Below are 25,241 nucleotides of genomic sequence, written 5' to 3' on the forward strand. Positions count from 1 at the left end.
TCAGCCCTTGGGGCTCTTTATTGAAACAACTCACAGCACAGTATTTCAGACAGACAGTGTTGGCCGGCCACATCCCAGGAGGCCAAGAAATCAAGGTCCCGGCATCCTTCCCTGCCCTCCTGGGGAAAATTCCTCCATGAAGGCAACCAGACCTGAGTGGCGCCGGGCCGGAGAGTGGGTGGTCCATACACAGAGGCAATAAGAGCACTTGGAATCGGGGGGAGGGGGTGTCCCTCAGCACCGCCCTAGGCTGGGGGCCCCCAGTGTCCCATAGTTGTTACATCCATGATCGGAGCATCACACCCTCAGCTGCTTTTGTGAGCTCGCTCTTCCACGTAGAGCTGCATCTAGTGGACAGGAATAAACCGCCAAGGTCAGGAGCACAGCCAGGGCACATCCTCAGGAGGGCCCATAAGCCCCAGGCAGACAGATCCCTGCCAGCGGTGGGGCAGTGTGGCACAGCCACAGGTTAAGGGAAAGGGAGTTTGGAGCCTTACGCCAGGCATTCCCTGGTCATCTCCTCCGAGCCTTGAGCCATTAGCCTCAGCGTACCGTCTGTAAAGCTCCCCGGGTCCCCATGCAGCTCACCTTTAAAATGTCTGATGTCATCGTTTTTAGCGGTATCAGCCGGGGATCATGCATGTGGACGTCCTGCTCATCTGCCAGGATCCAGGGAAAGTCCTAGGGTGGGGACCAAGGGAAGCGGGTGGAAGGGGGCTGGGCCGTGGCCTGTCCTCACTTTGCTACCCACTCCCTCTCCAGCGCCGGGGTCCCCAGACTTCAGGGAACACCAGAGTCGCTAGGGAGCTACCAGCATTGCGGACTCCCGGCTTCCTCCACCTGAGAGGCCGAGCCCATGGATCCGAGCTGGCCGGGGCACCCAGGTGATTTAACGAGCCCCAGACACCATTTCAGAAACTGGCGGGTGAAGACCCCCCCCCCCGCTGCCCTCTCTTGAGAGCCACCACTGAGCTGGCAGCCCCAGGACATGGCTCCACCCTCCTCTCAGTACTGGGTGCCCAGGCCGGGTAACGACCAGCATTCGGCCACACAGTTAACACACAACAAAAACCTGCCGCGTGCCAGGCACCGCCACCAACAATGTTGAGGGTGCGCGAACAGCAACACCCCGGCCCACTCAGAACTGTGGCATCTTGCTTTCAAAGCCTCCCGGCTGTCTCCCTGCCCTCCCTCCCAGACGGGTCTCCTCTCACCTTGATGACCTGAATCTTCTCCATGTTGCGGGTAGCAGCTTCTCTCGTGTGCACTAAGACTGTGAAGGTACAGCCTAAAGAAGCAAGAGTCCGGTCAAGGCTGGGCCACGTCACGCCTGCCACTGGGCACAGTCTCTTCCCCGCTCCCAGGCTGGCTCAACAGCCCCCCCAGGGGAGAAGAGTGTAAACCAAGTGCTAAGACAAGACACAGTCAATAGGGAGACTGAACCCCGGTGGAGTCCATCAGGGTAGCTTCCTGGAGGAGGTGGACTTTCAGAGAGGTTCTAAAATGCAAGAAGGAAGAGAGGTGGCTTGATACAGCAAAGTAGGGACCGGAGAATGCAGCCCGAGCCAAGGTAGCCATGGAAAGGCCCAAGGACAGTGGGGTGGGGGGCGAGCACACCTGGGGGGTTGTGGTCCAGGACAGCGTCACACACACTGATCTTCAGGATGAAGGCTCGGAGCAGCTGCTCCACATGAGACAGCAGGGAATCTGAGCTGGAAGAAGAGGAGGGGCTCCCGTCACACTGGCGGCCCTTCCCACCAGCAGGCAATCAACCCTGGAAACAGACCTGGGGGTCCAGGGGCCCTCTCTGCTTCTGACCGTGTTGGCTTTGGAGGGCTTGGCCACCTATCCTATCTACGCAGTTAAAACCATCTGGAGAGTTTAAAACCAATGCCGAGGGGCGCCTGGGTGGCTCAGTCGGTTGGGCGGCCGACTTCGGCTCAGGTCACGATCTCACACTCCGTGAGTTCGAGCCCCGCGTCGGGCTCTGTGCTGACCGCTCAGAGCCTGGAGCCTGTTTCAGATTCTGTGTTTCCCTCTCTCTCTGACCCTCCCCCGTTCATGCTCTGTCTCTCTCTGTCTCAAAAATAAATAAACGTTAAAAAAAAAATTAAAAAAAAATAAAAATAAACATTAAAAAAACCAATGCCGAATGTGGCGCCTGGGTGACTCGGTTAAGCGTCGGAACGAGTCGTGATCTCGTGGTTTGTGAGTTCGAGCCCCGCCCCGGGCTCCGTGCTGACAGTGCAGAGCCTGCTTGGGATTCTCTCTCCCTCTCTCTCTGCCCCTCCACCTCTCTCTCTCTCTCTCTCAAGATAATAAATAAATAAACTTAAAAAAAAAAATGCTGAGTCCCATCCCAAACTAAGTCCAAATGGGGCACTGTGAGCCCCCACAGGTGGTTCTAATGTGCAGCCAGGTCTGAGAACAAGGACACAGCCCAAGCCTCTTCATACCCCAGGACACCAAGCCAGGAAGGGAAAGGGCTTGCCCGAGGCCACAGCAAGTGGGAACAGATAACAGTGCCCTGACCTCACCAGGAAACCAGCAGCTGACCAGCCAACACGCTTGCCCAAGGTCAACTTCTGGTTGACTATGGGCTGGACACTCGACTAGGAAGTCAGAAAACTGGGTCTGGTCTCGGCTCTGCCACCATTTGGGTGACCCTGAGTGGTTCATGTCATCTCTCTGGTACTTGGTTTCTCCGTCCATAAAAGGAGGTTGGGAATAGCCATTCAGCAAAGTGATGGTTTGCCAAGTGTGGGCCTCACAGAGGTTACATGAAGACCACAGGGCGGCCAGCCGCGTTGGGATAGCGTTCCTTGCCATTCTCCTCTTTACCGAGCTTCCTGGAGGAGGTGGGCTTTCAGAGGGGTTCTAAAAGGCAGGAAGGGAGAGAGGGGGCTTGGTGCAGCCAAGTAGGGACCTCAGAACACAGGCCAAGCTGAGGTATTCAGGGGCTGCCCTAAAGGGGTGAGTATGGGGGCGATTTCTAGGGACCTCATACCAGCCAGTCAGCTAGCTAAGAGTCTGGGGAGAGGCGGCTTACCTGATGGACAGCAGCGGAGGCTGGGTGATTTCAAAGACGAATTTCTCCACTGGGCGGTGCTCTTTGTCCAAAATTACCACCACCACTTTCTCGACATCGTTCTGCAAGGACAGGAATCCCCTAGTCCAGGACCAGGTAGCCCACCCACCACCACCACCTCCCTCCCTGCCCAAGGAAGGCAAGGGCATGCTCACAGCCCTTCACAGTTTCTAGGCTGAGGGTCCCTGAGAGCCCGGAAGGGGCTTTGAGAACTTCAAGTTGGCATCGCTGACATGAGCGGTACAGGCTGGGAGGGGAGAGAGTGTCCAGGCCCCATGGGGGTTCCAGGACATCTCAGAGAGCGGGACAAGATAAAAGGAGGAAACCCTCAGGGGGCAAGCCCAGACAGAACTTGGGGGCAGGGAGAGGAACAGACGTGAGAAGAACCCAGAACCCTCTGGGGCAGGCTCTACTTGACCAACTCCACAAAACAGGGCTCCCGGGCCCAGCATACCCTGAATGTGGCCCACGTGCCCTGAGGTCTATCCTGGGGCAGGGGTGGTCTCCAGGGAATAGGAGATATGCTTTGGGGTATAGAGTCATAGGGACCCCGCACGGTCCCAGCATCACCCTGTCCTGGAGCACTGGAGGAACAGACTTGGCGTGAAGTAGGCTGGAGCCTGGTGCCCTCACCTTCTCCAGCAGTGGCTTGACACAGTGCAGGGTGTCCTGGATATACTGGTTCAGCTCCGGGTGGCAGGACATCTGCACACAACCGCACGATGGCTGGTGAGGCCCAAAGCACCAATGGGGAAACCACCCAACAGCCCTACCTCCAGGAGCCCAGGGAGAGAGGCCAGCAACTCCCTAGGGCTCCCTACCCAAGAGACTGACTTCCCATCATGGGGCTGAGAACTGCGAACTATCCACACAGAACGGAGAAGAATTCAGTCTCAACATTAGCACTCGATATAGCATCAGGGGTTTCTAAAGTGGGGTCTGCGGGCTCCTCTACAGGCTGAGAAGTCCCTAAATTGTGTGTATTTGGGCATACAGGCATTTTTCCCAGAGAAGGGATCCAAAATTTTAATCAATTTTCAAAAATTGAGAATCTGGGACTAAGAGCTATGTGGCCTCAGGTAAATCACTTAACTTCTCTGAGCTTTAATTACTTCATCTGTGAAAGGTCTCGCAAAGAAAAAATGATGAGTAGTGAGATAATCCCGTACAACACAGAGGGTGCACAGTAAATGCCATTCTTTTTCCTTTTCCTCGTATATCCTTCAAGCTTCCACCACGTTTCAGTATTGGGTCATTCATTTATTCTAATGTTTACTGAGTGCCTTCTAAGGGCCGGCACTTCTACAGACTGGGGACAGGGTAGCATTTGTTTACTGCTTTTGTCTGCCTTTTAACCTAAAACAACCCCTTACAATGAGGGCAGAGAGCAGGGGTACCTGAGGTTTACAGGGATCCCCTCCCCAAACCAATCATTCGCCAGTCCCAGGAGTTCTTTAAAATACAACCATGCCCCAGGGGCAACTCTAACCCGAGAGTCTGGTCCCTAACTTGGGGCAAGGGGAACTCCCAGTTCAGAGGGATGGAAAGAAAAGTCCCTGCAGTTGTGGCTGGGAACTGAACGGCAAGGCCAGGCCGCTGGGGAGTGAGGGGGCTCAGCCTGAAAGCGGAGGAAGCGTTCAAAAATCCAACCTCTACCCACCTTGAAGTTCGGGGATGACCAGAGGTGGGGGCTCACCTGGACAGGCACGTTGTACTTCTTACGCTTCTGGAAGATGCCCACCGGGTAGACCTCGCGCACGTAGAGGATGAGGTGCACGGCCACCTCCAGGAACTCGCAGAGGACGTCGGCCACCACTGTGAAGGGGCTGAAGCCGGTGAGCTTGGGAAGCCCGCCGGCCCAGGCCCTCCCTCGCCCCCCCACCCTGGGTCCGCAAGTCCAGCCTCCCTACCTTGACCAAAGTTGAGGTCCTGTCGCGTGAGTGTGGTCATCCTTACCGCCACCTAGAGGGTGGGGCAGGAGGGGGGGCTGGTTCTAACGGATCAGACTGCCGCAGGGTGCGCTTGCCTCCACCCCCTCTCCCCTCCGTCTGGGGGAATCGGGGGCAGGACGTCCCCCTTCACACAGAATCTGGGCAGCTAGAAGGGACCTCCCACGCTGGCGTCATAGCTCGGGGACATTAGCTGCGCCCCGATCAGCTCTGTCTACTGGCCCCCCGCCCTGCTGTCTCTGGGGCGGGGGGTGGGGGCGTGCGATAGGAAAGGCCAGAGCTGTGCTCGCAAAAAGGGCACGGCCGCAGAGGGAACGGCGGGTTGCCTAGGCCCGCGGGCGCAAAGCCGGACACGCTGAGAACCAAACCGGGCTGGAATAAGACGCCGCCCTCCGCCTGGCCGGAAACCTCCTCGGAGGGAACCCCGCCCCTCTCCCCTCCCCCCGGTGCGGGGAACCACCGACCCGACCACTCGCGCCTCCGGCTCAACCAGCGGCCTGGATTCGGCTCCGAGACTTCCGCGGCGCTCTGGCAGGTCCTAGCGACCGCCTCCGGCCACGCCCACTCCCCCGCGCAGCCAACCTGGAGGCGGGAGGGAGCGGCAGCCGGAGGGGCGGGGCTTGGGAGGGGGCGGGGCCCGGCCTCGCCGCCCGAGATCCCAAGGCGGGAGACGCGGAGGCTGCGCGGCACCGCCTCCCTTAGGCTCGGGGTCGGCGCGAGAAAAGACCCCTTCGCTCTCCACGTCAGGTCGCCAAGTATTTTGCTCCCCAGGGCGTTTGTCTCGCGTTGGGAGGGAGCGGATAGGTGTTGCTGGTGAGGAACAGGTGGAGGGTACAGCTGGGGACTTAAGACAGCGACATCTACTGCTAACTGCAGAGTCACCATCCCCGGACCTCAGCTGCCCAACCGAAAGCGAATCCGCCGGCTCCGGGGCGGGGACGTCCTCACTCCCGCCCTCACCCAGAAACTAAGTGCAGCTTGGGTTTACCTCCCAAGAAGATAAAACCTCCCGGGCCCGGGCATCATAGTGGTAGCTGCCCTTTATAGGGACCCAGCCGTGTGCCAGGCACCGGGCTAAGTGTGCCTGTGGATTATCCCACTAAATCCTCAAAACAGTTCCGTAAGACAGTTACTGTGTCCGCATTTTATAGAGGAGCCAAACGAGGTTCAGAATGGTGAAGTAACCTTCCCGAATCACACATCTATTGAGGGAGGGGACGCGCGGAGCTGTCTTGGCCCACTACATTTTACAGTTCTGGAATCCCCTAGAGACATGGCCTCTGGAACCGCTGAGAGGCCCGCTGGGAGATAATAATATTAACATTAAAATAATCACTAACTTGAACACTAACTCGCTGTCGAGCACTGATTTCTTTAATTCCCTCCTTAACCCTAGGAGCTAAGCATCCGTTTTACAGCCCCACTTTATAGATGGCAAACAGGCTCAGAGATGTTCCCTACTTTGCCCAAATCACACAGTTGGAATACAAACCCAGTTCTGACTTCTAACCTGATTCCAGGACTTCAACTTATTTTCAGCCCCTTTATTTTACAGGTGGCGAAACTAGGGTCAGAGAAGTTGCAGCACAGTTACAGGCAACAAATCAGGACCGGAAGCCTGGGGACCTTGACTCTGACCTCTAGGGACAGAAGAGCTTGTTAGGAGTCACACCCAGCTGTGGGTACCCAGATCTAGCCAGGAATGTTTATCAATTACAGGTCGCTATTGGAGATCTGCACCTGTTTTCACTCCAGATGCCTTCAAACCTGCACTTGCCCACTTCTGATGGGGCGGGGATAGGAAGAGAATAAGGGACTTGGCCCATTAAGCCAGGAATACCAGCAAAGCATTTCTCAAAGCAGTCCTTGGAAATCTGCATCAGAATCCCTGGGGAGCCCATTAAACTCCTGGAACCCAGGCCTCTCTGACCTACTGGACCAGTCTGGGTGCAAAGCAGGGTATGGGCCCTTTAACAAGTTCCCCAGGGACCCTGATGCCCAAAAACATGGGAATTGCCACGGTAGTTTGGGCTGTTCCCAAAGAAAGTCTGCATTTCATACCATTTCCACATTTAACCCAAAGGGATAAGATGGTTTATTTCAGGAATTGACGCACTCGGTGGCACATTTTGGGCATGGCAGCCCTTCTCAAGACTTGGGGACACTGCCCATATCATGCCATGAAGGAGAGAACCGTTTCCACACAGAGCCAGTTAAGCGGCTCACTGGCTGGTAAACAGTGTCCCCTGGCTCCTTGAGATTTAATCATTATGGATACTTTGGCCCTGGAGAAAGCAAGAGTCCTTCTTTGCCCCTCTCTGGAGGCTGTTCAAGCAGTTTGTCCATTAGTGACAGGAAGTGGCAGTCTTAGGGGGGCAATTTCTTGTAAAGGGTTTCTTGGGATTGGATCCTGGGCTGGGAAACTCAAGAGTCTAGCTGCTTCCATGGGATGGCCTCCAGAGTACAATGTGAGTGACACGAGGACTCATGCCAGGCTCCCAGCCTTAGCCCCCTGCTCTGAGAAGACAAAGCACAAGCCACCTGTAGGTCCCCTGACACACAGAGCTAAAGGAACTTCAGAGACACCTTGGCAGACATACAACCCAACACTCAACATTTTTCAAATGCAGACAGCAAGGTCCCAAGAGCTTTTGACACTGGGGTACCTGCCTTGTCAACTAGAAACCCATGGACAAAATGCCTACATTTGGGGCTTTGGATTCAGAGTCAGCCACAAGCAGAGGAATGCAGGCTGGGAGACAGGTGAGGAGGGACTCAAACTGATCTGACCCCTAACCCCAAAAAGGCCTCTATCTCCTCATTTTTGAAATGAACAGGCTGGACAGATGTTCCCTAAACATCTGATGGCCTTGGGTTCCACAGGGGCCAAGAAGCTGGAGAGGGGGCAGGGGAGCTCTAAGAAGACATCTGTCATTTTTATCCATAGGGCTCTGTGGCATCTGGGTTTCTAGATCTTGAGCACATCAGCATGATGGATAGTCTTGGGACCAAGATTACATTATGGGGTTAATTTATTACATTTTTGAATACCCATTTGCTGGGAGACTGTTTTTCCAAGTTATTTGCATATTTTTCACCATAATAACAACATGTAGGAGGGCATCTGGGAGGAAAAGGATGGATGTTTAGGAGGAGAGAGGGCTTATTTGCCAACTGGAACAGGTCCCTGAGGGTCTGCAGTGAGGACAGAAAGAAAATCACTCCCAAGAGACATTTAAATTGAAACTAAGAGAAAGCAAGATGTAAGAAAGTCTTGCAAAGACCAAGGCCTGCGTGGGCAAAGGGGGATCCCTGGAGTTCACTGAACAAATATGCAACAAGTGAACAGAGTAAAACAATAGGCAATGAAGTATCCAGCCCCTTAAGATGCTGCCAAGGTCCCCTCATACCCACTAGGCTGATCACATGACAGATCATTTATCCCATCCCTGCCTAAGGTTCCTAAGACACCAAACACAGGAGAGTGGGGGGAGCCATAGAGAGTGAGCCACATATAGCCTACTAACAATCCACTGGTACCCCGATGCTCAAGGATGCAGCCGTTTGGGACACCTCCTGATCAGAGCCTCAGCCTTGTTCATTCTTTTGGTCCAGCCCCTCACCCAGTGCCTGGCCCAATCCAGGTTCTCGATGAGTGCAAGTAAATGAATTAATGAAAGAAAGAACAGATGAAATGATGGCGGACAGTGGCTCGTTGCCATTTGCCTGACTTGAATCCTAACTTATTCTGAATGAGAACAAAGGCCTCTGATTTCAGTGCTCGAGCTACAGGTAGCGGTGTGCAAAGAGCTGTTTTCAAAAATGAAACAAGAGCTGGGGAATGCTCACTATGTACCCCCTGCACCCACCAGGCTGCCTGCGCCTCTAACGTGCTGTCTTTCCCCACCACTGCTCCTTAACCAGCTGTGAGTCCCCTCCCTCTCTGAATCTCAGGTTCCTCACCTGTAAAATGGGATCATGGGAGCACCGATTCCATAGGGTTGGGGGGGGGGGGAACAAGTGAGATGGTTGTAAAAATATAAAGTGCACAGGGGCGCCTAAGTGGTTCAGTCGGTTAAGCATCCAACTCCTGGTTTGGGCTCAGGTCATGATCTCACAGATTCACGGGTTCAAGCCCTGCATCATCAAGCTCTGTGCTGGCAGTGCAGAGCCCGCTTGGGATTCCTCTCTCTCTCCCTCTCTGCCCCTCTCCCACTTTTGCTATCTCTGTCTCTCTCAAAATAAATAAATAAACTTATATATAAGTTTATATAAGTTATATATAAGTTTTATATAAGTTTTATATATAAGTTTTGCTATCTCTGTCTCTCTCAAAATAAATAAATAAACTTATATATATATTATATATATATTATATATATATTATATATATATATATATATTATATATATATATTATATATATATATATATTATATATATATGGGGCACATGGGTGGCTCCATGGGTTAAGCGTCTGACTTCGGCTCAGGTCATGATCTCACGGTTCGTGGATTCAAGCCCAGGGCCAGGCTCTGTGCTGGCAGCTCAGAGCCTGGAGCCTGATTCAGATCCTGTGTCTCCCTCTGTCTCTTTTCCCCTCCCCCACTCACTCTCTGTCTCTGTCTCTCAAAAATGAATAAACATTACAATTTTTTAATAAAAAATAAAATTTTATATATAACTGTATATATTAATATATTAATTTTATGTAATTATATATATATAAAGTGCACAATGCCTGGCATATAAATGCACAATTCGTGCTATTATGGCAATGATATTAACATCTGCACACACTGTCTAAGCCCCTAGAACAAACACTCTGGACCAGCCACCATGCTTTTCAAAACCCCATCTAAAACATCCTCAACTGCACCCCCTCCCCATCTCCATTTCCCAAGGCAGTCCCCAAGGTGCCCTAAGGAAGGACCTGCATCCCCCTGCCAGAGATGCCTAAAGGCAAGGGAATGTGGCCCACACTCAGCTCCTCCCCTCCCTCACCTGGTCTTCTGGCGCGAGGCGTGACCTATACAGCTCCCCAGATCCACGGCCGACCTCAGACCCAAGCCAGGGCCCTGACCTTAGGCCAGCAGCATTGGGCACTTCCAACACCTCAGCCAGGGCAGAGCCCATACATGCCATTCCCTCCCCAGTGTTTTGCTGACCCCCCCCCCAATGTTGCTGACCCCTTTTTGGTCAGGAGGATCTTACAAATCATCTCTTCTTAAGCTTAGAGCTTCCACCCATAGACATGAAATGTCTTCCACAATTTCAGGGGTTCCCGGGCTCTCTGAAGTCATCCCAGACCACACAGTAAGAACCCTTGATCCAACTCGACTACTACTTTAAAAATAATAATAATAACTGCTTTATTGAGATGTATTTCACAAACCATAAAGTTCACCCTTTAAAACATGCAATTTAGTGGTTTTTAATGCGCTGTGCATCAATCACCACCATCTAATTCCAAAACGTTGTCATGACTCCAAAAAGAAAAACCCCGTCTCCCCTTCCCCCAGCCCCAGGCAACCACTAGTCTACTTCCTGTCTCTATGGGCTTGCCTACCTTGAACATGCCATATAAATCATACAACATGTGGCCTTTCACGTCTGGCTTGTTTCACTGGGCATAGTGTTTTCAAGATTCACCCACATTGTGGCATGTCTTGGTACTTCGTCCCTAAAGCCCAAGTCAGGTCACGTCTCGTCTCTGCTCAGAACACAGTCCATCCTGGTGCCCATCAGGTTGATACTATTACATAACAATAGCAGGTCATTTTCCTAGAGTGTTTCCCATGGGGCCAGGATCTTAGGAACGCTATCTCCTTGCATCCAACAGAATCCTTGAACCCTAAGAGTTGGGGATGATGAGCTCAGAGCAGTTAGGCGACTGCCCCAGGTGACCCGGAATGGCATCAGCAGATGAGCCCAGGTATCTGGCCTGACCCAAGAACGGAGCTCCTTAAACCTCTGAGCCATAACTGCCACACTCTGGAGGAAGAGGAAAACAATCGAAATGGAAGCCGCTGGGCGAGCTCTGGGCTCCAGGCGAGACTCGCAATTCACGCGCGCCCGGGTCCTGCCCAACAGCTCTTTGATCTTGGCAGTGCCTGTGGCCCCGCTGACCCCGCCGTGAGTTATGGGGGCCGCGGGACTCATAACACAGCATTCCCGGACTCCCAGGGTCTTTAGGACACGGCGCCCCGCTAGGTGATGGATGAGCCAGCCCTGGGGGCTGGCTTTGTCCCAGCTGGGCCGGGCTACGGGAATACCACCAGGACTTTGGACTGGGCGTGGCGAGAGGAAGACCGTGTGTGTGTGTGTGTGTGTGTGTGTGTGTGTGTGTGTGCGCGCGCGCGCGCGTGTTGGGTAGGAGGATTGTATCTCTCCCTTCCCTCTCAGGGTGTGTACCGGGGGAGACACACTAGTGCGGCCGTCAAGGCCCGGGATTCTCACCTGGTAACGGTTGAAGACCGCGTATACCCCCCACAACCAAGAGCGACCTCTCCAGAACCCCGCCCCCTGCTCCGCGCACTTTCCGAGGCTACAAAGGCTCCGCGGTGCCCCGTCCCGCCTCCCTCGCACCGGGCATTTCTTCCGTCCCATTTGACAGCCAGGGCGGAATAATCCTTTTGGGGACTGGCCGGCCCCTGCCCGGCCAGACGCGGCCGCAGCTGAGCGCTCAGCTCCGATCCATTGTTGGGTTCGCCGGGGACCCCCTGCCGCGGCCCTTTGTCGCCCGCTCCCGGCGGGGCCGCTCCAGATGCGCCACCGCTGCCCGCGCCCCGCCCGTCCCACGCGCTCCGGGCAGTACCGAGGCGGCTCTTACGCACCGGGAGGAGTGGACTCGCCTCGCCCCGTGCCCGCTCGGCCGCCCGGCTGCGCCCGCCTTTGTCTGCCTCCTTTGTCTGCCCCGCGCCCTCGCGGCGACGGCGGCTAGGCCTCTGGGGAGCGGGCCCGGAACGCCAAGTGCAGCTGGCGAGGGCGCGCCGGCCGGGAGCGCGCAGGGCCCAGCCGGGCCGGGGGCTGCCCCTCAGCCGGGGGCGGCCGGGCCAACTCCCACCGCCCCTCCCCCGCCTCCTCCCAGCGCGCCCGCCCCTTCCCGCGCGCCGGCCCCCTCCCCTTCCCTCCAGCCCCTCTCAGCCTGGGCACATCCTCCAGCCGCCCGCGCACCTCTCCTCGTGGTCCCCGCTTCGCAGCTCGGCCCTCCGCTGCGCTCGGCTCCCGCAGGCGCTCGGCCCCGGGCCCCTCGGCCCCCGCCCCGCCGGCCGGACAGGTAAGGCATGGCCTTGGCCCGCCCCTGGCCCCGCCCTCCCTCCTCACCTGGTAGCGTGCCCGGACAAAGGTGGGCTACCTGGCGCGGTTAGGGGCAGGGCGCGCGGGGGACTGTGGTTGGAGGTGAGGATGCTGCTTTCCTCCCTGCCCTCGCGGCCCTCGAAGCCGTCGGTCCGTGTGTCCGCCGCCTCCGCCCCTCGCCGCGTCACAGCTGGGCTCCAGGCTCTGCTCCCGGCCCCCGCGTCCGCCCACCTTCCGCCGGACGCTTACTTTTCCACGCTCTGACACTCTGCCTCGCGCGCGCCTTAGCCGCCCTCTCTGGGTCGCGGCTTTCGCCTTCCCTCCTCCTCCGCGCTAGCCCTTCTCCCTCTGGGACCGCGTCTCTCTTTGTCTCTCTGTCTCTGAGTCTCTGGGCGGTCTCCAGGACGCGGGAGCGGACCGGAGAATCCGCCACCATTCGAAGAAGCTTCGAAGACTCCCTGCGCCCCGGGCAGAGCTGACAGGCGTGTCCTCCTGCCCCTTTCGAGGCTGCCTGGGGGGCTAAGGTGTGTTCCGGGGGAAGGAGGCTCGGCGTGCGCCTCTGCCAGCGCCGCCGGCGGCCACGCGCCCTGGCGGTTCTGCGCCCTAGCAACCTCGACGGCCCCGCTCTGGCCCTCTTCCTCCGCTGGCTTTTTCTCCATTTGCGCACCGGGGTCTCGGCTGCCTGCGGGGTTTGAGATGCGAGGGCTCTTGGGTTTCCCGCCAAGTCTTCTTGCTTCCCTCCACTGGGGGTTCCCTCGGCCTTCGCCTCCATCGGGTCTCCTGCCCAGCGCACCTTACCCGCTGCCCTCCTCCCAGCGGGGGGCCCGCAGGAAGTGTCCCGGTGCGGTTCAGCATCATCTCCCAGGGATCAGGCAGACAGAGGCCCTGGGAGTGATCTTGGACAAAGGAATGCATTTTCCTGAGCCTCGAAGCCCCCTTCATAAAATGGGGATAACAGCACCTACCCACAGGGATGTGTGTTGAAACAGTGAAAAAAAAAAAAAAAAAAAAAAAAAAGCAGATTGGATGCCAGCACAGGACACACTTGGTGGCCGTGGGGGAGGCTTCGGTCCCTGGCTGGGGTGGGGAGGAGGCTCCCCAGCAAGGGGGAGAAATGGATCCCAATTCAAGGCTTAGAGACCCTGCAGGGAAACCTGAATGTTCCCTGCCCCCCCCCCCCCAGCGTGGCTGTCACAGTTGCAACCGCCCACGCCCATTTACAGGGTTCCTGCTGTCACAGGCACCGTCCCCTCTTCTCGCTCCTCCTCTCTGCTTGTCCTAAAAGCAGTTTTAAAAAGTCAGGGTGAATAGGGTCTCTGCTTCCAAAGTGAGATGAGTGTCGCTGTGATAATGTTGCCAACAGCTGGTCATTCATCATGAGGCGTCCATGTGACTCATTCCCAATTCTGAACCTCTGTCTTGCACAGATTTCTTTTTTAATGGCACTTGCACACAAGCCATCTCCTTCCCCCTGGGGGCACTGTCTTGCTGTATCCTGGACCTGCTGTGTAATTGCCCAAACCCTCTGACCACCGGATCATCTGTGTCCTCATAACAGGGGACACACCACCCCCCCCCCCCCCCCCCCCGGAATCCAGCAGTGGCTCAATGAGGGCCACTTCAGCAGAGGGTAACCTCCTCCCAGCCAGCACATTCTAGGCTCCCCCGGCTAAGTTCTTGTTTTCAGCCATGGCCAGAGCTGGCACTTAGGGACTAGGGACACAGGCACACCCCATCCAGCCTCCTGCTCGTGATCCCGCCTGGCGGACAGGCCCAGCTTTGGCAACCCAGGGCGCCCTTGCCGGCTCTGCCTCCTCGGGAAAGCCAGGTCGGCAGCCTCTGCGACCCCTCCAAAATTCGCTCCTTGCCCCTCACCCACACGAAAACGACGGCGCCTTCTCCGCCCGTCCAACCTGCCCCCTCTCCCCAGCCCTAAATCCTTCAAATGGCTCCCTGTTGGCACCAAATTAACAACTCCACCTGCCACCCACAACACTCTCATTGCGTCTTTGGCTCTTCCCTCCTTCTGAAACATCTCCTCCCCTGCCCGTATTCAGTCGAAGCCTGCCCTCCCTGCAGGCCAAGGTCAGATGTCCCCTCTTGCGGGAAGCCCTCTTGCTCCCCCCTTGCCTCCCCTTCTCGCGTGGTCTGCACTCCCCTGAGCAGGGCTGGGTCTCGTTCCGTTCGTGGTCCCAGGACACCCAGTGGGTGCTCCATGCACACGTGTTGTACCGACTGGAACGTTTGGTCAAGGGGATGGGAGTGACCTGAAAATTGCAAGCCACAGGTTATCCTTGGGTCCCAGCGGGTCCTGCCGGCCAGGCCAGGGGCAGGGGTGACCCTGAAGCAAAAGACCGTAGCTGGGGAGGTCAGAGGGGGAACGAGCCTCCTGGAAAACCCCCGGGGTACTGGGTTCTTCCTCTCCCTGGAAGATGAGGATATCTGTGCCTGATTATAGAGAGGGAAGTGATTGCCCAAGTCCTGCAGAATGGGTTTGAATTCCAGCTGATGGCTTGCTAGCTACGTGACCTGGAGGGAGTTCCTTCACTGGTCTCAGCCAGGAATTTGGTAGAGCAGAGATTTGCATCCTGGCCTCCCTGATTCTACAGCCTGGGGAGAAGGGCGCTCCCTCCAGAGCGGGTCCTGGGCATATTCCCAAGGGGGGTGTTAGATGAGCATCCCTATTCTGGCTCTTTCGGAGGAGACCTGCCTCTTTTCCCACTGCAGCCCTCTGCCCGTCTTCTGTCGGCCCTTCCTCTTGAGTGGGCCATGTGGCCAACTGAGCAGAGGCCATCTCCAGGAAGGACACAGGCCGTCCCCAGGAAGGACACGGGAGGGTGGCTGAACCGTTGCCCCTAGAGGCCAGGCCGCCCTCACCACCAGCAGGTCCCAGCTTTGACAGCTCTCCATACACAACACCGTGGTCCGGCATTGACCATCTGGTACACGTCACTGGATGGGTGTGGGGGGGTCCAAGGGATAAGTCCCCTCCTAGAATCTAGAGCAGTTGAGATGAAGTCATTGTAGAAACCACAAGTTCTTAGAGGCTCTCTCTGTGCCGGGCTCTGTGTTACGGCCTCCAGTACGGGAGGTCCTGGACAGTCACAGCGTCTACACTGAGGGTCACTGAGGGTAACATGAGGAGTGGTCAGAGACCCTGCCTTTGACAGTACAGGCACGGTTGCCTCTCAGACAACCATGAGATCAAGTCCCAGCCCTACCACTCCCTCTGCAGTGTAACCTTGGGCAAATCCCTCCAAATTTGGCCCCATGTTGAGTCATTTTTGCCCACTTCAAAGGGCTAAATTAGATAATGCACCTGACGCTCTAGGCCCAGATTAGTAAATGGCCAATAAATGATACTCAGACAACCTGGGACTGACGCCCAGAGAGGTTAATTGACTTGCTCGGGGTCACTCAGCTATTAAGCGCTTGGAGCCAGGCTTCATCCCCAGGCTTGTCTGACACCAGGTGTCTTTCTGCCCCACACTGGCCTGTGCCAGAGCCAACAGCGGGCATTTTTGTCACTTGATGATTAAGTGATGGGTCTGACCAAACAGTAAGTGGTGTTAAATTGTCTGGGTCCCGAGATAATGAAGTTTGGGGAAGGGGGAGTGGGCGGAGGATTGTTTGGGGAGCGGGGAGAGGAGTGGCTACCTATAATGTAGCAGGAGGCAGGACGCTGGCTCAGGAGGTGGACGTGGGACACTGGGAGAGAAAAGCCCAAGGCCGGGAGCCTCTGGGTGGGTGGGCGGGGGCTCTGAGGCGGCCCCCAACTCCACACCCCTATGTAGGTTTTTTGAGGTGTGAGGCCTTGGGGGGGCTGCGAATTCCCAAGGCTACTGTTGGAAACAATAAAAGCAGATGGGGCCGCCCCTGCGGGGAAGCCAAACCTCATTTACCAAGACAATGGTCCTCTCCAGGCTGGCCTGGGCCTGTCCTGTCCCACCCCACAGGAAACCATCGATCACCCCACTGAGGACTGAGGACATGGCCACCTGCGCTTGCCCCCCCGGCCCACACAGGCACAGATGCACAAATGCTTCCAGGACCAACCCCTCTCCCCCGCTCCACCCACCACCCACTCTCTCTCTTTTTATAAAAGAGCCCCATTATAACAAGGGCTACTGCTTATCCCGCCCGGACTGGGTTCTGCTCACTTTATATACGTTTACATCTCCTCCTCCACAACCCCTGGCATTTTACAGAAGAAACCGAGGCTCAGCGAGGTTCAATGACTTGCCCAAGGTCACACAGCTCTTCCCACCTGCTCCACGGGGCTCTCCCATGGCTCAGCTTGATGGATTTGGGCCGACACCTGTTTGAATCAGCACTAGTTTGTGCCTCGAGCTTTCACTGGACCTCCGGCCTTTCCAGCAGGTCAGAGTGGGGACACCTGGAGGGCAGGCACTCTGTCTCTGCCTGCAGATTAGAAGCTCCTTCCAGCAAAGGGTATGTTTTCCCCCATGTTATGGGAACTTCCAAGGCCAGAGGTATGTCTCTCCTATCGGGAACCTCTCAGGGCAGCAAATGAATCTACCTCTTGATTTCTTTGTTTAAGGTTTGATTGGTTTTGTGCACACGTGAGTGGGGGAGGGGCGGAGAGAGCGCGGGGGACAGAGGACCTGAAGCAGGCTCTGCGCTGACAGTAGCCGAGCCGGGCTTGAACTCGTGAACTATGAGATCATGACCTGAGCCGAAGTCGGACGCTCAACCCACGGAGCCCCCCAGGCGCCCCTGAGTCTACTTCTTCAGACTGCAGGCTTCCTTGGGGCAGGAGTCGCTTTCCTTGTTTAGACTGAGAGCTCCCCGTGGTCAGGAGGGGTGTCTCTCTTCTCCGTCTGGGAGTCCTCCCTAGATCCTAGCCCTCCAAGGCAAGACGTGGATCTCCCCTGTGTCACTGGGAACCCCCTAGGGCCAGGGTTAGTATCCCCATTTGGACTGGCAGTTTCCCGAGCAGAGACGAAGCTCTCTTCCTTGAGACTGGAGCGGGCTCCTTTACGTGACCTCCAGGTCCTGCACCCAGAGGGGCTCAGCCGGTGGTGACCGCCTGGTGTCATTCTCCCCTACGGTCTCCACTGCAAAGCAGCAGCCGGTGCTTCCCCACCCCCCTCCTCCCACCGCCTCCCTCAAGATAGAGTCCTCTGCAGGAGGCTGGGTTGGCTCAAAGGCCTGTGGAAGGGTAGGTGGGGCTCTGGTTGTTCTGTGTCCTCTTCCTATTGGACAGGGAGAGGGTGGGGACTAGATCAGGACTGTCAAGGCCCAAGTACGCACCTCGCCCCCCCCTCCCCAACCCGAGCGCTGGGAGTGGGTGAGAGCTCTTTATATATTAAGGAGCTAATCTCTTGTCTGCTGGATAGGTTGTAAAAAGAGGAGCCAGTGAGCTCGTTTGCTGCCTTCTACCCCACGTACACTGCCTGGCTTCCAGGCACACCGGAAGTCCCTTCTGCCCTACACGCGGCACGAAGAAATACTGATTTCCTAAATAATCATACCTCAAGACAGCCTGATGATCCCATTTCGCAGACAGGAACGTCATGACTCCCGAGGAGTTCGGATGGTGGGAACAGCTAGAGGGACAAAGTCTATTTCCGAACTGCCTTGAGAAAAGCCCACCCACCTGCCCCTCCCCCACTCTCATCTACACTAGGACTATTTTGATTGAACCAGCAAAATCACTCATTTTCCAGCCCCGGGGGAGTCAGGTCCCTCTAACGAAGACAGGAATCTGCTCCCAGGGGGCCAGGAGCTCTAAGACCCGCCCCACCTCCGCTGGAGCTCCGGTTTGGGGAGCCCTACTGTTCAAAGACAGAAGGAGGGGCACGCCTAGGTAGCTCAGTTGGTGAAGCATCCGACTTCAGCTCAGGTCATGATCTCACGCTTGGTGAGTTCGAGCCCCAAATCTGGCTCTGTGCTGTCAGCGAAGAGCCTGCTTGGGATCCTCTGTCCCCTGCTCTCTCTGCCCCTCCCCAGCTTGTTCTCTCTCTCTTAAAGTTTATTTATTTTGAGAGAGAGGAGGGCCTGGGGATGGCCACCTCCATTCTCCACTTCTAGCCATTCCAGAAAGTGTCCAGCCTCCTGGGTGAGGACGAGGCACCAGAGGGAGGAGTCAGGCAGATCCGTTCTAAGTTAGGACATTCCTAAAATCTTCATGGACACATGGGAACATAAAACCAGAGATGATTCCTGCATTGAGAAAAATCCGTCCTAAGCACTGTTGAGTCGGGGTTCTAGGCCTACAATTGCTGCCCCAGGGCTCCCAGGCTCGGGGTGTCAAGGGCTGGGCGTGAGGGAGAGCTCTTTATACATTAAGGAGCTAATCCCTTGTCTTCTGGATAGGTTGTAAAAATGTCCACTGAAGAGTTTTAAGCCGTAGAGCCAGTCATCAGATTTGTTCTTTTTTTTTTTTTAGGTTTATTTATTTTGAAAGAAAAAGTGGGGAAGGAACAGAGAGAGGGAGGGAGAGAGAGAGAGAGAGAGAGAGAGAGAGAGAGAGAGAGAATCCCTAGGAGGCTCCCCACCACCAGCCCAGAGCCCGACTTGGGATTCGAACCCACAAACCACAAGATCATGACCTGAGCCAAAGTCAGATGCTCTACCAACTGAGCCACCCAGGCACCCCCAGATTTGTTCTTCTGACCACAAAACAGAGAATGTTTTGGTGAAAAGCAGGAGCAGAGGCAGAAGGGCAGCATGGGAAGCTGTTCCAGTCACCCAAAACACGGCAGGGAACATGGCCAGGGTTTTGTGGCGAGTGGGCACCCACACAGAGGCCGGGCCTGCCCGAGGCTGCTGCTCAGAAGAACAGGATCCAGCCCTTAGTGCCCAGGATCCGGGCCATGTCCCCGTGAGCCTGAGGGCTCATCACCGAAGCCTGAGAACAGAGAGAGTGAGCCCAAGGGTAAGGGAGTCTGTTTGGGGTGACTTCAGCATGTCCCTTCCTAGCTGGGTTCTCTCGAGGAAGGAAGATCTCAGAGATGTTTCTCGGCCTCTCAGGGGTCAGAGGTCCTTTCCTGCTCAGGTGTAGCGGTGGGTGGTTGCCTGCAAGTTTCTTATGAGCTGGAGAGGGTTAGGGTGTTTCCATGAAAAGGGTCATTTCAAGACCCAAGCTGTGGCCAGAGGAATAGCAGAAATTAAGACACCTCCCTGTCCAGCCCCCACCCCCAGCACCTTGCATTCTTTTCTGCAGAAGTCTAAAAAGATAGAAATGCCGCGATCGTCCCAAAGAGACCCTGTACTGGTCTCAAGGTGCCCATCCCAGAAGCCCTGTGGGTTAGGGTCTCACTGGTGCCCAAGGGGTCAGCCACCTTTAGAGAAATGGACAGAGCGCAACAGGCCTTCTCCAAGAGCGAGGGAGAGGGAGGGCCAGCCCTGGCATGGGCTTGTTAATCATATAACTGTGTTTTACCTTTTAGCATTTACCAGTATGTCCTCTGAATTCATGCCCCTAGCCCCTGGGGGCTTACTCGAATCCTAGAGGATATTACCCGGCACCCCTCCCCCACAGGGGGTCTGTCAGACAGATGGAGAAGGCTTGTCACTGTAGGTCATAAATTCCCAGGCTCCCTGGGCAGACAAGGTCCTTGAGGCCACCCCACCTGCGGATACGGTGGTCTTCTTCCCCTGCTCCCCCCACCCCAACGTTTTTGAGCAGTGCACATCATTTCCCATGAAATCTGATCCCTAGTCCTAATACATAAAACCAATAAAGGCAGCCTTTTACGAACAGAGCACCCCACATCCCCCACCAATAATCTCTTCCCCGAATCAAAATCTTCTCCATCTTATGCAGACACAGCTTCAAGCCTTACTTGCAGCCAGACTCTCTTCAGCCTCCTGCAGAGACGTGCCAGGGGACCAACCATCATTGCCCCCCGATTTACCATATTGCCTTAAAGTAAATCAGCAAGAAAAAAGAACTCATCCTCAGTGACATGAAAGCATGCAATGGATGTTGGTTGCACTGGTCTGTGGGAGACGGGGCCTCTAACCGGCTTTGGCCGGTCATGTCCAGAAAACTCTGGAATGCGTACATAAGTAGTTGCGAATGGCAACAATTCTTTTATTATTTTTTTTCCCTTCGAAGTTGATTTATTTTGAGAGGGGTGGGGGAGGGGCAGAGAGAGAGAGAGAGAGAGAGAGAGAGAGAAGCCAAGCAGGCTCCCCACTTCACGGGGCTCAAACCCACGAACCTTGACATCATGACCTGAGCCGAAAGCAAGAGTCGGATTCTTAAGTGACCGGGCCACCTGGGCGCCCCCATAACAGTTCTTTTCAACTGCTCACCTTGAGCCCCTGGAACACTCTTCGGTGACCCAGGAGAAGCCCGAGTGACGATGGAGCAGTGCTCGTGTTAAAATTTGAGTAGAGAGCATGTCTGAGAGTGTCTGTTGTCTTTGCTACAGCTTTCAGAATAGTTTAAAATATTTTTTTTTTAAGTGATGTTAGAATCAAACGTTTAAAGAAGCCCTGAAGCATCTCTACCAAATATGGTGGCTCGGATGTCTCGTTTTCACACGTGAGGAGGAGACTCAGAGTCAGGGAGAGGGGTTGATGGGCCAAGTTCTCCCAGTGGGTGGTTGTCTGGCTCACAGCCCGGACGGAGCTCGGTAATCCTCTGCTCTATCAGAGCATCACTGATATTCCTGGCCCAGGATCCCCATCAGACCCACCCCCCACCGCCAGCCCTACTACCCCACCCCCCCATCCCTCTTCCTCCCCACCCCCTCCCCCCATCCCAACCCACCGTGTGGCTGGTGAGCTGATCAGCAAGGCAGGAATGTGAGCCCTACAGCTGTCCTGGGATGCTCCGGGGGCAGTCCAGCTCCACAGTTGTCTGCCAGGCAGGTGGGGCAGGAACCCCTCTAGTCTCCTGGCCCTAAATGCCAGGCTGTTGGGAGGGGAGGGGCTCAGGAATCACGGTAGACTCCAGCCTCAATTAATTGCCTTCGTTCGCGTGTGCAGCCTTTGGATGGAGACAGCTCCCAGTCAATTGTCCCCACTGTGTAGGGACAGCTTAAGGACATGAGATCAGTTCTTTCCTCCCCGTCCCCAGCTGCCAGTGCCTGGTCCCCTTCTTGGGCCTCGACTGCACTCACAGCAATGACAGATTATGTGGGGGAGGCAGGTGACCCCTGATGAAGCTCAGTGCACGGTCGGTGGTGTGCAAGGACCATCCATGTGCACTGGGTGAGTTGCATCATCTTGAATGTGTGGCTTTACCCTCCCGGAGCCTCGGTTTCCTCATTTTAAAAATGTAGAAAATGACATGCTGTGCAGGGCAGCGGGGAGGGACGCAGGGAGAAGTGGACGAAATCAGTCTCAGCGGCAGCTCCTATGATTACATTTGCTTTTGTTCTGTTTTGCTTTTAATGAGTCACTTAGATCTCAGTTACGAGAGGGCCATCTCTGGGTCGCGGATGGTCTTGAAGTCCCCTCGACAACTCTCATCCAGGGCAACTCCAGGCTGCTGGGGAGGGGATCCACCCCGGGGGCCCGGAAGGGCGGACTTTGTGAGCAAGCCGCAGGCGGGGACAACCCTCCAGGGCTGATGGGGGTGGGGGGGGGGGGGCCTGCTGCCCCTTTTTTGCCTGGACGCTTGGCGCTTTGTGATGCAGCCTCCAACTGGCTTTCAGAGTGACAGAAATGGATTGGAGCCCCTCATCGCTGTGGATCCCTGGCACGACTTCTGTTAGCAGCCCACGTTTCCTGAGGCGCTTTGCCAGGCTGGCATCTCAGCTGCTGGGCTGTGCCAAGATCCGTGAACAAATCCCGTGGGCTTGGAGAGAGGGCTTCATGCAGTCGTCAGGGCAAAGTGGTGCCAGGATGCCCAGCCTTCACTCCAGTACTCATGCTCTCTCTCAAACCCACACATGCGCACACGCGCGCACGTGCGCACACACACACACACACACACACACACACACCACCCTAGGAATTTACTTATGTTCTTCTGCTCAGGGTCACTTTGTGCTCAGTCCACTTCCATTCCCATCCACTGTCAGTGCCTGTTATTTGCAGGGTCCTGTAGATGTGATAGGAACAGAGGGAAGAGAGGGACAGAGCCCCCTAGGATCTTTCTGTCCAGTCAGTCTTTAAAAAAGCCTGCCCCAGCACAAGATGGCACATGAGGTCTTCAGGAGCTGGACACACATATGTAGGGGCGTGGTGGGGAGCATTTGTAACTGGGGGACTGACAGGGCTTCCTGGAGGAGAGGACATTTGGGATGGACCCCAGAGGATGGGCAGGATTTGGACAGAGAGAGATGGGTGGGGGGGGCGGGTGGAGAGAGGGGGTTGTTTGAGGCAGAGGGGACAGCCCAAGTGAGAAGAGAGATAGGAAAGGTGGGGTGTGTTTGGGGCCCGGAGAATAGTCTCTGTTGACCGTGAGGGGGAGGAAGTAGAAGTCAAGGCTGCAAAGCTAGGTCGGGGCCACGTTATACAAGGTTTTGAGTGCCGAGGTAAGGAGTCGCTGTTAAATGGGAAGGCAATAGGGAGCCAAGGACAGTTTCGAGCAGGCGAGGGTCATGGTCAGAGGAATCTGTCAGCAGTACGAGCTGCTCTGGGGGCAGGACGGTGCCGATAAGGTCTGGGGAGAGAAATGGCTCCCAGGGGGTGCATCGACCGGCACCGCACACAGAAATCCGTTCTTGCTTGTCCCAGGCTGGCTCGCGCGTGATTTGTGGGGTGCAAAGGGAGGGAGGGAACAAAGATGGCCCTGAAGCCAGTTGGGGTACCGTAAACAGACCCACAGCCATTGGAAGACTCTTGGCAACAGGACCCTGGTGGGAGAGAGAGATGCCAATGGGTGGGCTCATGATGCCTGAGGGCGTGGCGATGGGCTTCCTCTTCCGGCTCTGCAGAGGAGGGGCTGTCATCTGAGACAGTTCCCCGGGCAGTTCAGCGAGCTCACACCTTGGCTCTCAGAGTCACCGACCTGCTTTGCCTCAAGCATGCTGGCCCACAAGGGCCTGTGGGTCTGCCCACCCCTCCTCCTCTGCCTCATCTGGCCTCTTCCTGCACTTCTGGAGTGACTGGCCTCACCCCTCTCTTTTCCCACCACCCCTGCCAGTGAGGGCACTCTGTGGGCTTCTCTCAGGCTATTGTCCCTGTGAGACAGAAGGGCCGCGCGGGGTGGGGGACAGCATCCCACACAGCCTCAAAACCTTTCTCAGTCCCAGGCAGAGTGAAGCCTGGCCAACCAGCCTGGAGAGGAGTCTGCATCTGCCTCAGGCCCGGAAACAGGGTTCAAGGGGTTCCCCGGGGGCAGAACAATACTTGACTGACAGGCCTTTAGAATGGTCCCCCTCCTCCCGCTCAGCTGCCTCAGCAGCCCAGGAGCACAGGCCCCGGCTGCCTGAGCCCTGGCCTCCAGAGCCCTCATTATGGGAAGGCTGGAGGTGAGGTTGATGGGGCCGAATCCTCGTGTGGCCACTGAGGTGGACAGCAAGGCGGGCCAGGGCTTCGTGGTTTACTGTCTTAGGCACGGAAGGCTGTGTGACGAGACAGGAGCTGTCACACCATGCCATCCCAGGGTCCCACACGGCTCCTGAGGCTCTCCCGGGACGCGCAGGGGGCTCCCCGGGGTGGGAGGAAATAGGACGGCCTCTTTCTCTCAGTCGGTGGTTCTAGCAAGATCGGAGCTGCGGGCCGCGGAGGCAGGGCCTGGGCCTTGCAGGGGACCAGGGCACTCCAGGCTGGAATGAAAGGAGAGCAGGATAAAGGACCCTGGGACCAGGCAAGGTGGGAGGAGCTGTTCCCCCCCTTCGGCCCCCGACCCCCTTAGAGTGAGTCAGCCTGGCAGGGCCCCGGCCTCCCTGCCCTCCCCGCCCGTTCCAAGAGCCTCACTGGGAGTTGGCTAAAGGCAAAGCTGTGGGTGGGGGAGCCGGGGGCAGGGAGGTTGTGGGAGGCAGGTGGGGCCACAGGGGGTGGTCGCCAGAGTTGGGCACCTGCCCCACCGTCCCCAGCCACAGACCTCATGAGCCTTAGCTCCGACGTCTTCTGGAACATCCAGGGGTTGCTTCCTCCTCCCACGGGGGGGCGGCGGGGGGAGCAGTGTGTGCTCTCAGGAGGCCCCACTTCTGGTGGGCAATGAAGGGTTATCCTGAGGGTAGGTCAGGGTCAGTTCACCCCACCCTGCAGGGGTCAGAGCCAAGCTTCTTCCCAAGTTGCTCAGCGCCAGCAGAGACAGGGCTGTGTCAGAACCTCCCAGCCCCTTAGAGGAAAAGCAAAGAGCAAAGACAGGGACAGAGCAGTCTTGGGACAGCCACGAGGGAGGTGCAGAGCACAGACGTAGCAATTACATGTATGAGACTTACTAGTGTGGCTTAACCTCTCTGGGCCTTAGTGGCTGTTCCAGAAAACGCTAGGAGCCACTTCAGAGGCTTGTTGAAAGGACAAAGTGATATGAGTTCCCGCAAAGCTCTGAACCCAATTCCTGCCCGTGGCACGCGCTCAAAGAGGCTGTTCTGTTTGTTCGGAGTTGGGCTTTGAGTCAAGCCTCGGGCAGGACAGGCCTGTTTCTGAGCTTGGAAGGATGCAGCTCATTCCGGGGGACTTGGCAAAGGGCAGAGGTCTGTGCAAAGAGAATTCTAGACTATTCTGGAACCTGGATGCTGCTAAAGCCAATCAAACCAGGACTTCCCAGCCTCGGCGCTGTGGTCTTCCTGGGCCGGCAAGCCTCCTTCGTGGGCCATCCTGTGCTAGCTGTAGGGTGTTTAGCGGCATCCCTGACCCCAGAAGGGGCAGCACTGCCCCGCTATGACAACCAAAAATGTCTCCGGACATTGCCAAATGTCCCCTGGGGGCCAAGTCCCCCTCCATCCGTGCTGAGAGACACCGGGCTATGATGATGTGGGTGAGGGGATTTGCAGAAGTGGGGGAGCAGAAGACGAGGAGGGCTGTTGA

The 25,241-nt window shown here is 56.2% G+C and overlaps 2 protein-coding genes and 1 non-coding gene across 4 annotated transcripts in view; 1 reads left to right on the forward strand and 2 right to left on the reverse strand.

The window, feature by feature from the left end:
- On the reverse strand, positions 1 to 12,477 carry MAD2L2 (mitotic arrest deficient 2 like 2). 2 transcript variants are annotated; one of them, XM_086715686.1, is made up of 9 exons: positions 12,363 to 12,477; positions 4,999 to 5,050; positions 4,785 to 4,903; positions 3,722 to 3,793; positions 3,050 to 3,150; positions 1,618 to 1,712; positions 1,215 to 1,288; positions 589 to 681; positions 1 to 347 (listed from the first exon to the last, which is right to left on the reverse strand). In XM_086715686.1, the coding sequence occupies exons 2-9, from the start codon at positions 5,036 to 5,038 to the stop codon at positions 306 to 308; spliced, it is 636 nt and encodes a 211-aa protein (XP_086571812.1). In that variant the 5' UTR covers positions 5,039 to 5,050; positions 12,363 to 12,477; the 3' UTR covers positions 1 to 305. The 2 variants fall into 2 exon arrangements, with proteins under 2 accessions (XP_086571812.1, XP_086571811.1); XM_086715685.1 differs by lacking the exon at positions 12,363 to 12,477 and adding an exon at positions 5,502 to 5,602.
- Positions 12,139 to 25,241, forward strand: part of DRAXIN (dorsal inhibitory axon guidance protein) — a 24,507-nt gene continuing 11,404 nt past the window's right edge. Inside the window, exon 1 of the mRNA XM_086715680.1 lies at positions 12,139 to 12,315. The gene's annotated coding sequence lies outside the window, so the exon portion shown is untranslated. The remainder of the gene's footprint in view (positions 12,316 to 25,241) is intronic.
- TRNAQ-UUG (transfer RNA glutamine (anticodon UUG)) lies at positions 18,868 to 18,952 on the reverse strand. The gene has a single exon. It is a non-coding gene; the product is annotated as a tRNA-Gln (tRNA).

This window comes from Puma concolor, chromosome C1 (assembly GCF_028749965.1).
Source record: "Puma concolor isolate L17-30 chromosome C1, mPumCon1.1.hap2, whole genome shotgun sequence".
In the NCBI taxonomy this organism is placed as follows: Eukaryota; Metazoa; Chordata; class Mammalia; order Carnivora; family Felidae; genus Puma; species Puma concolor.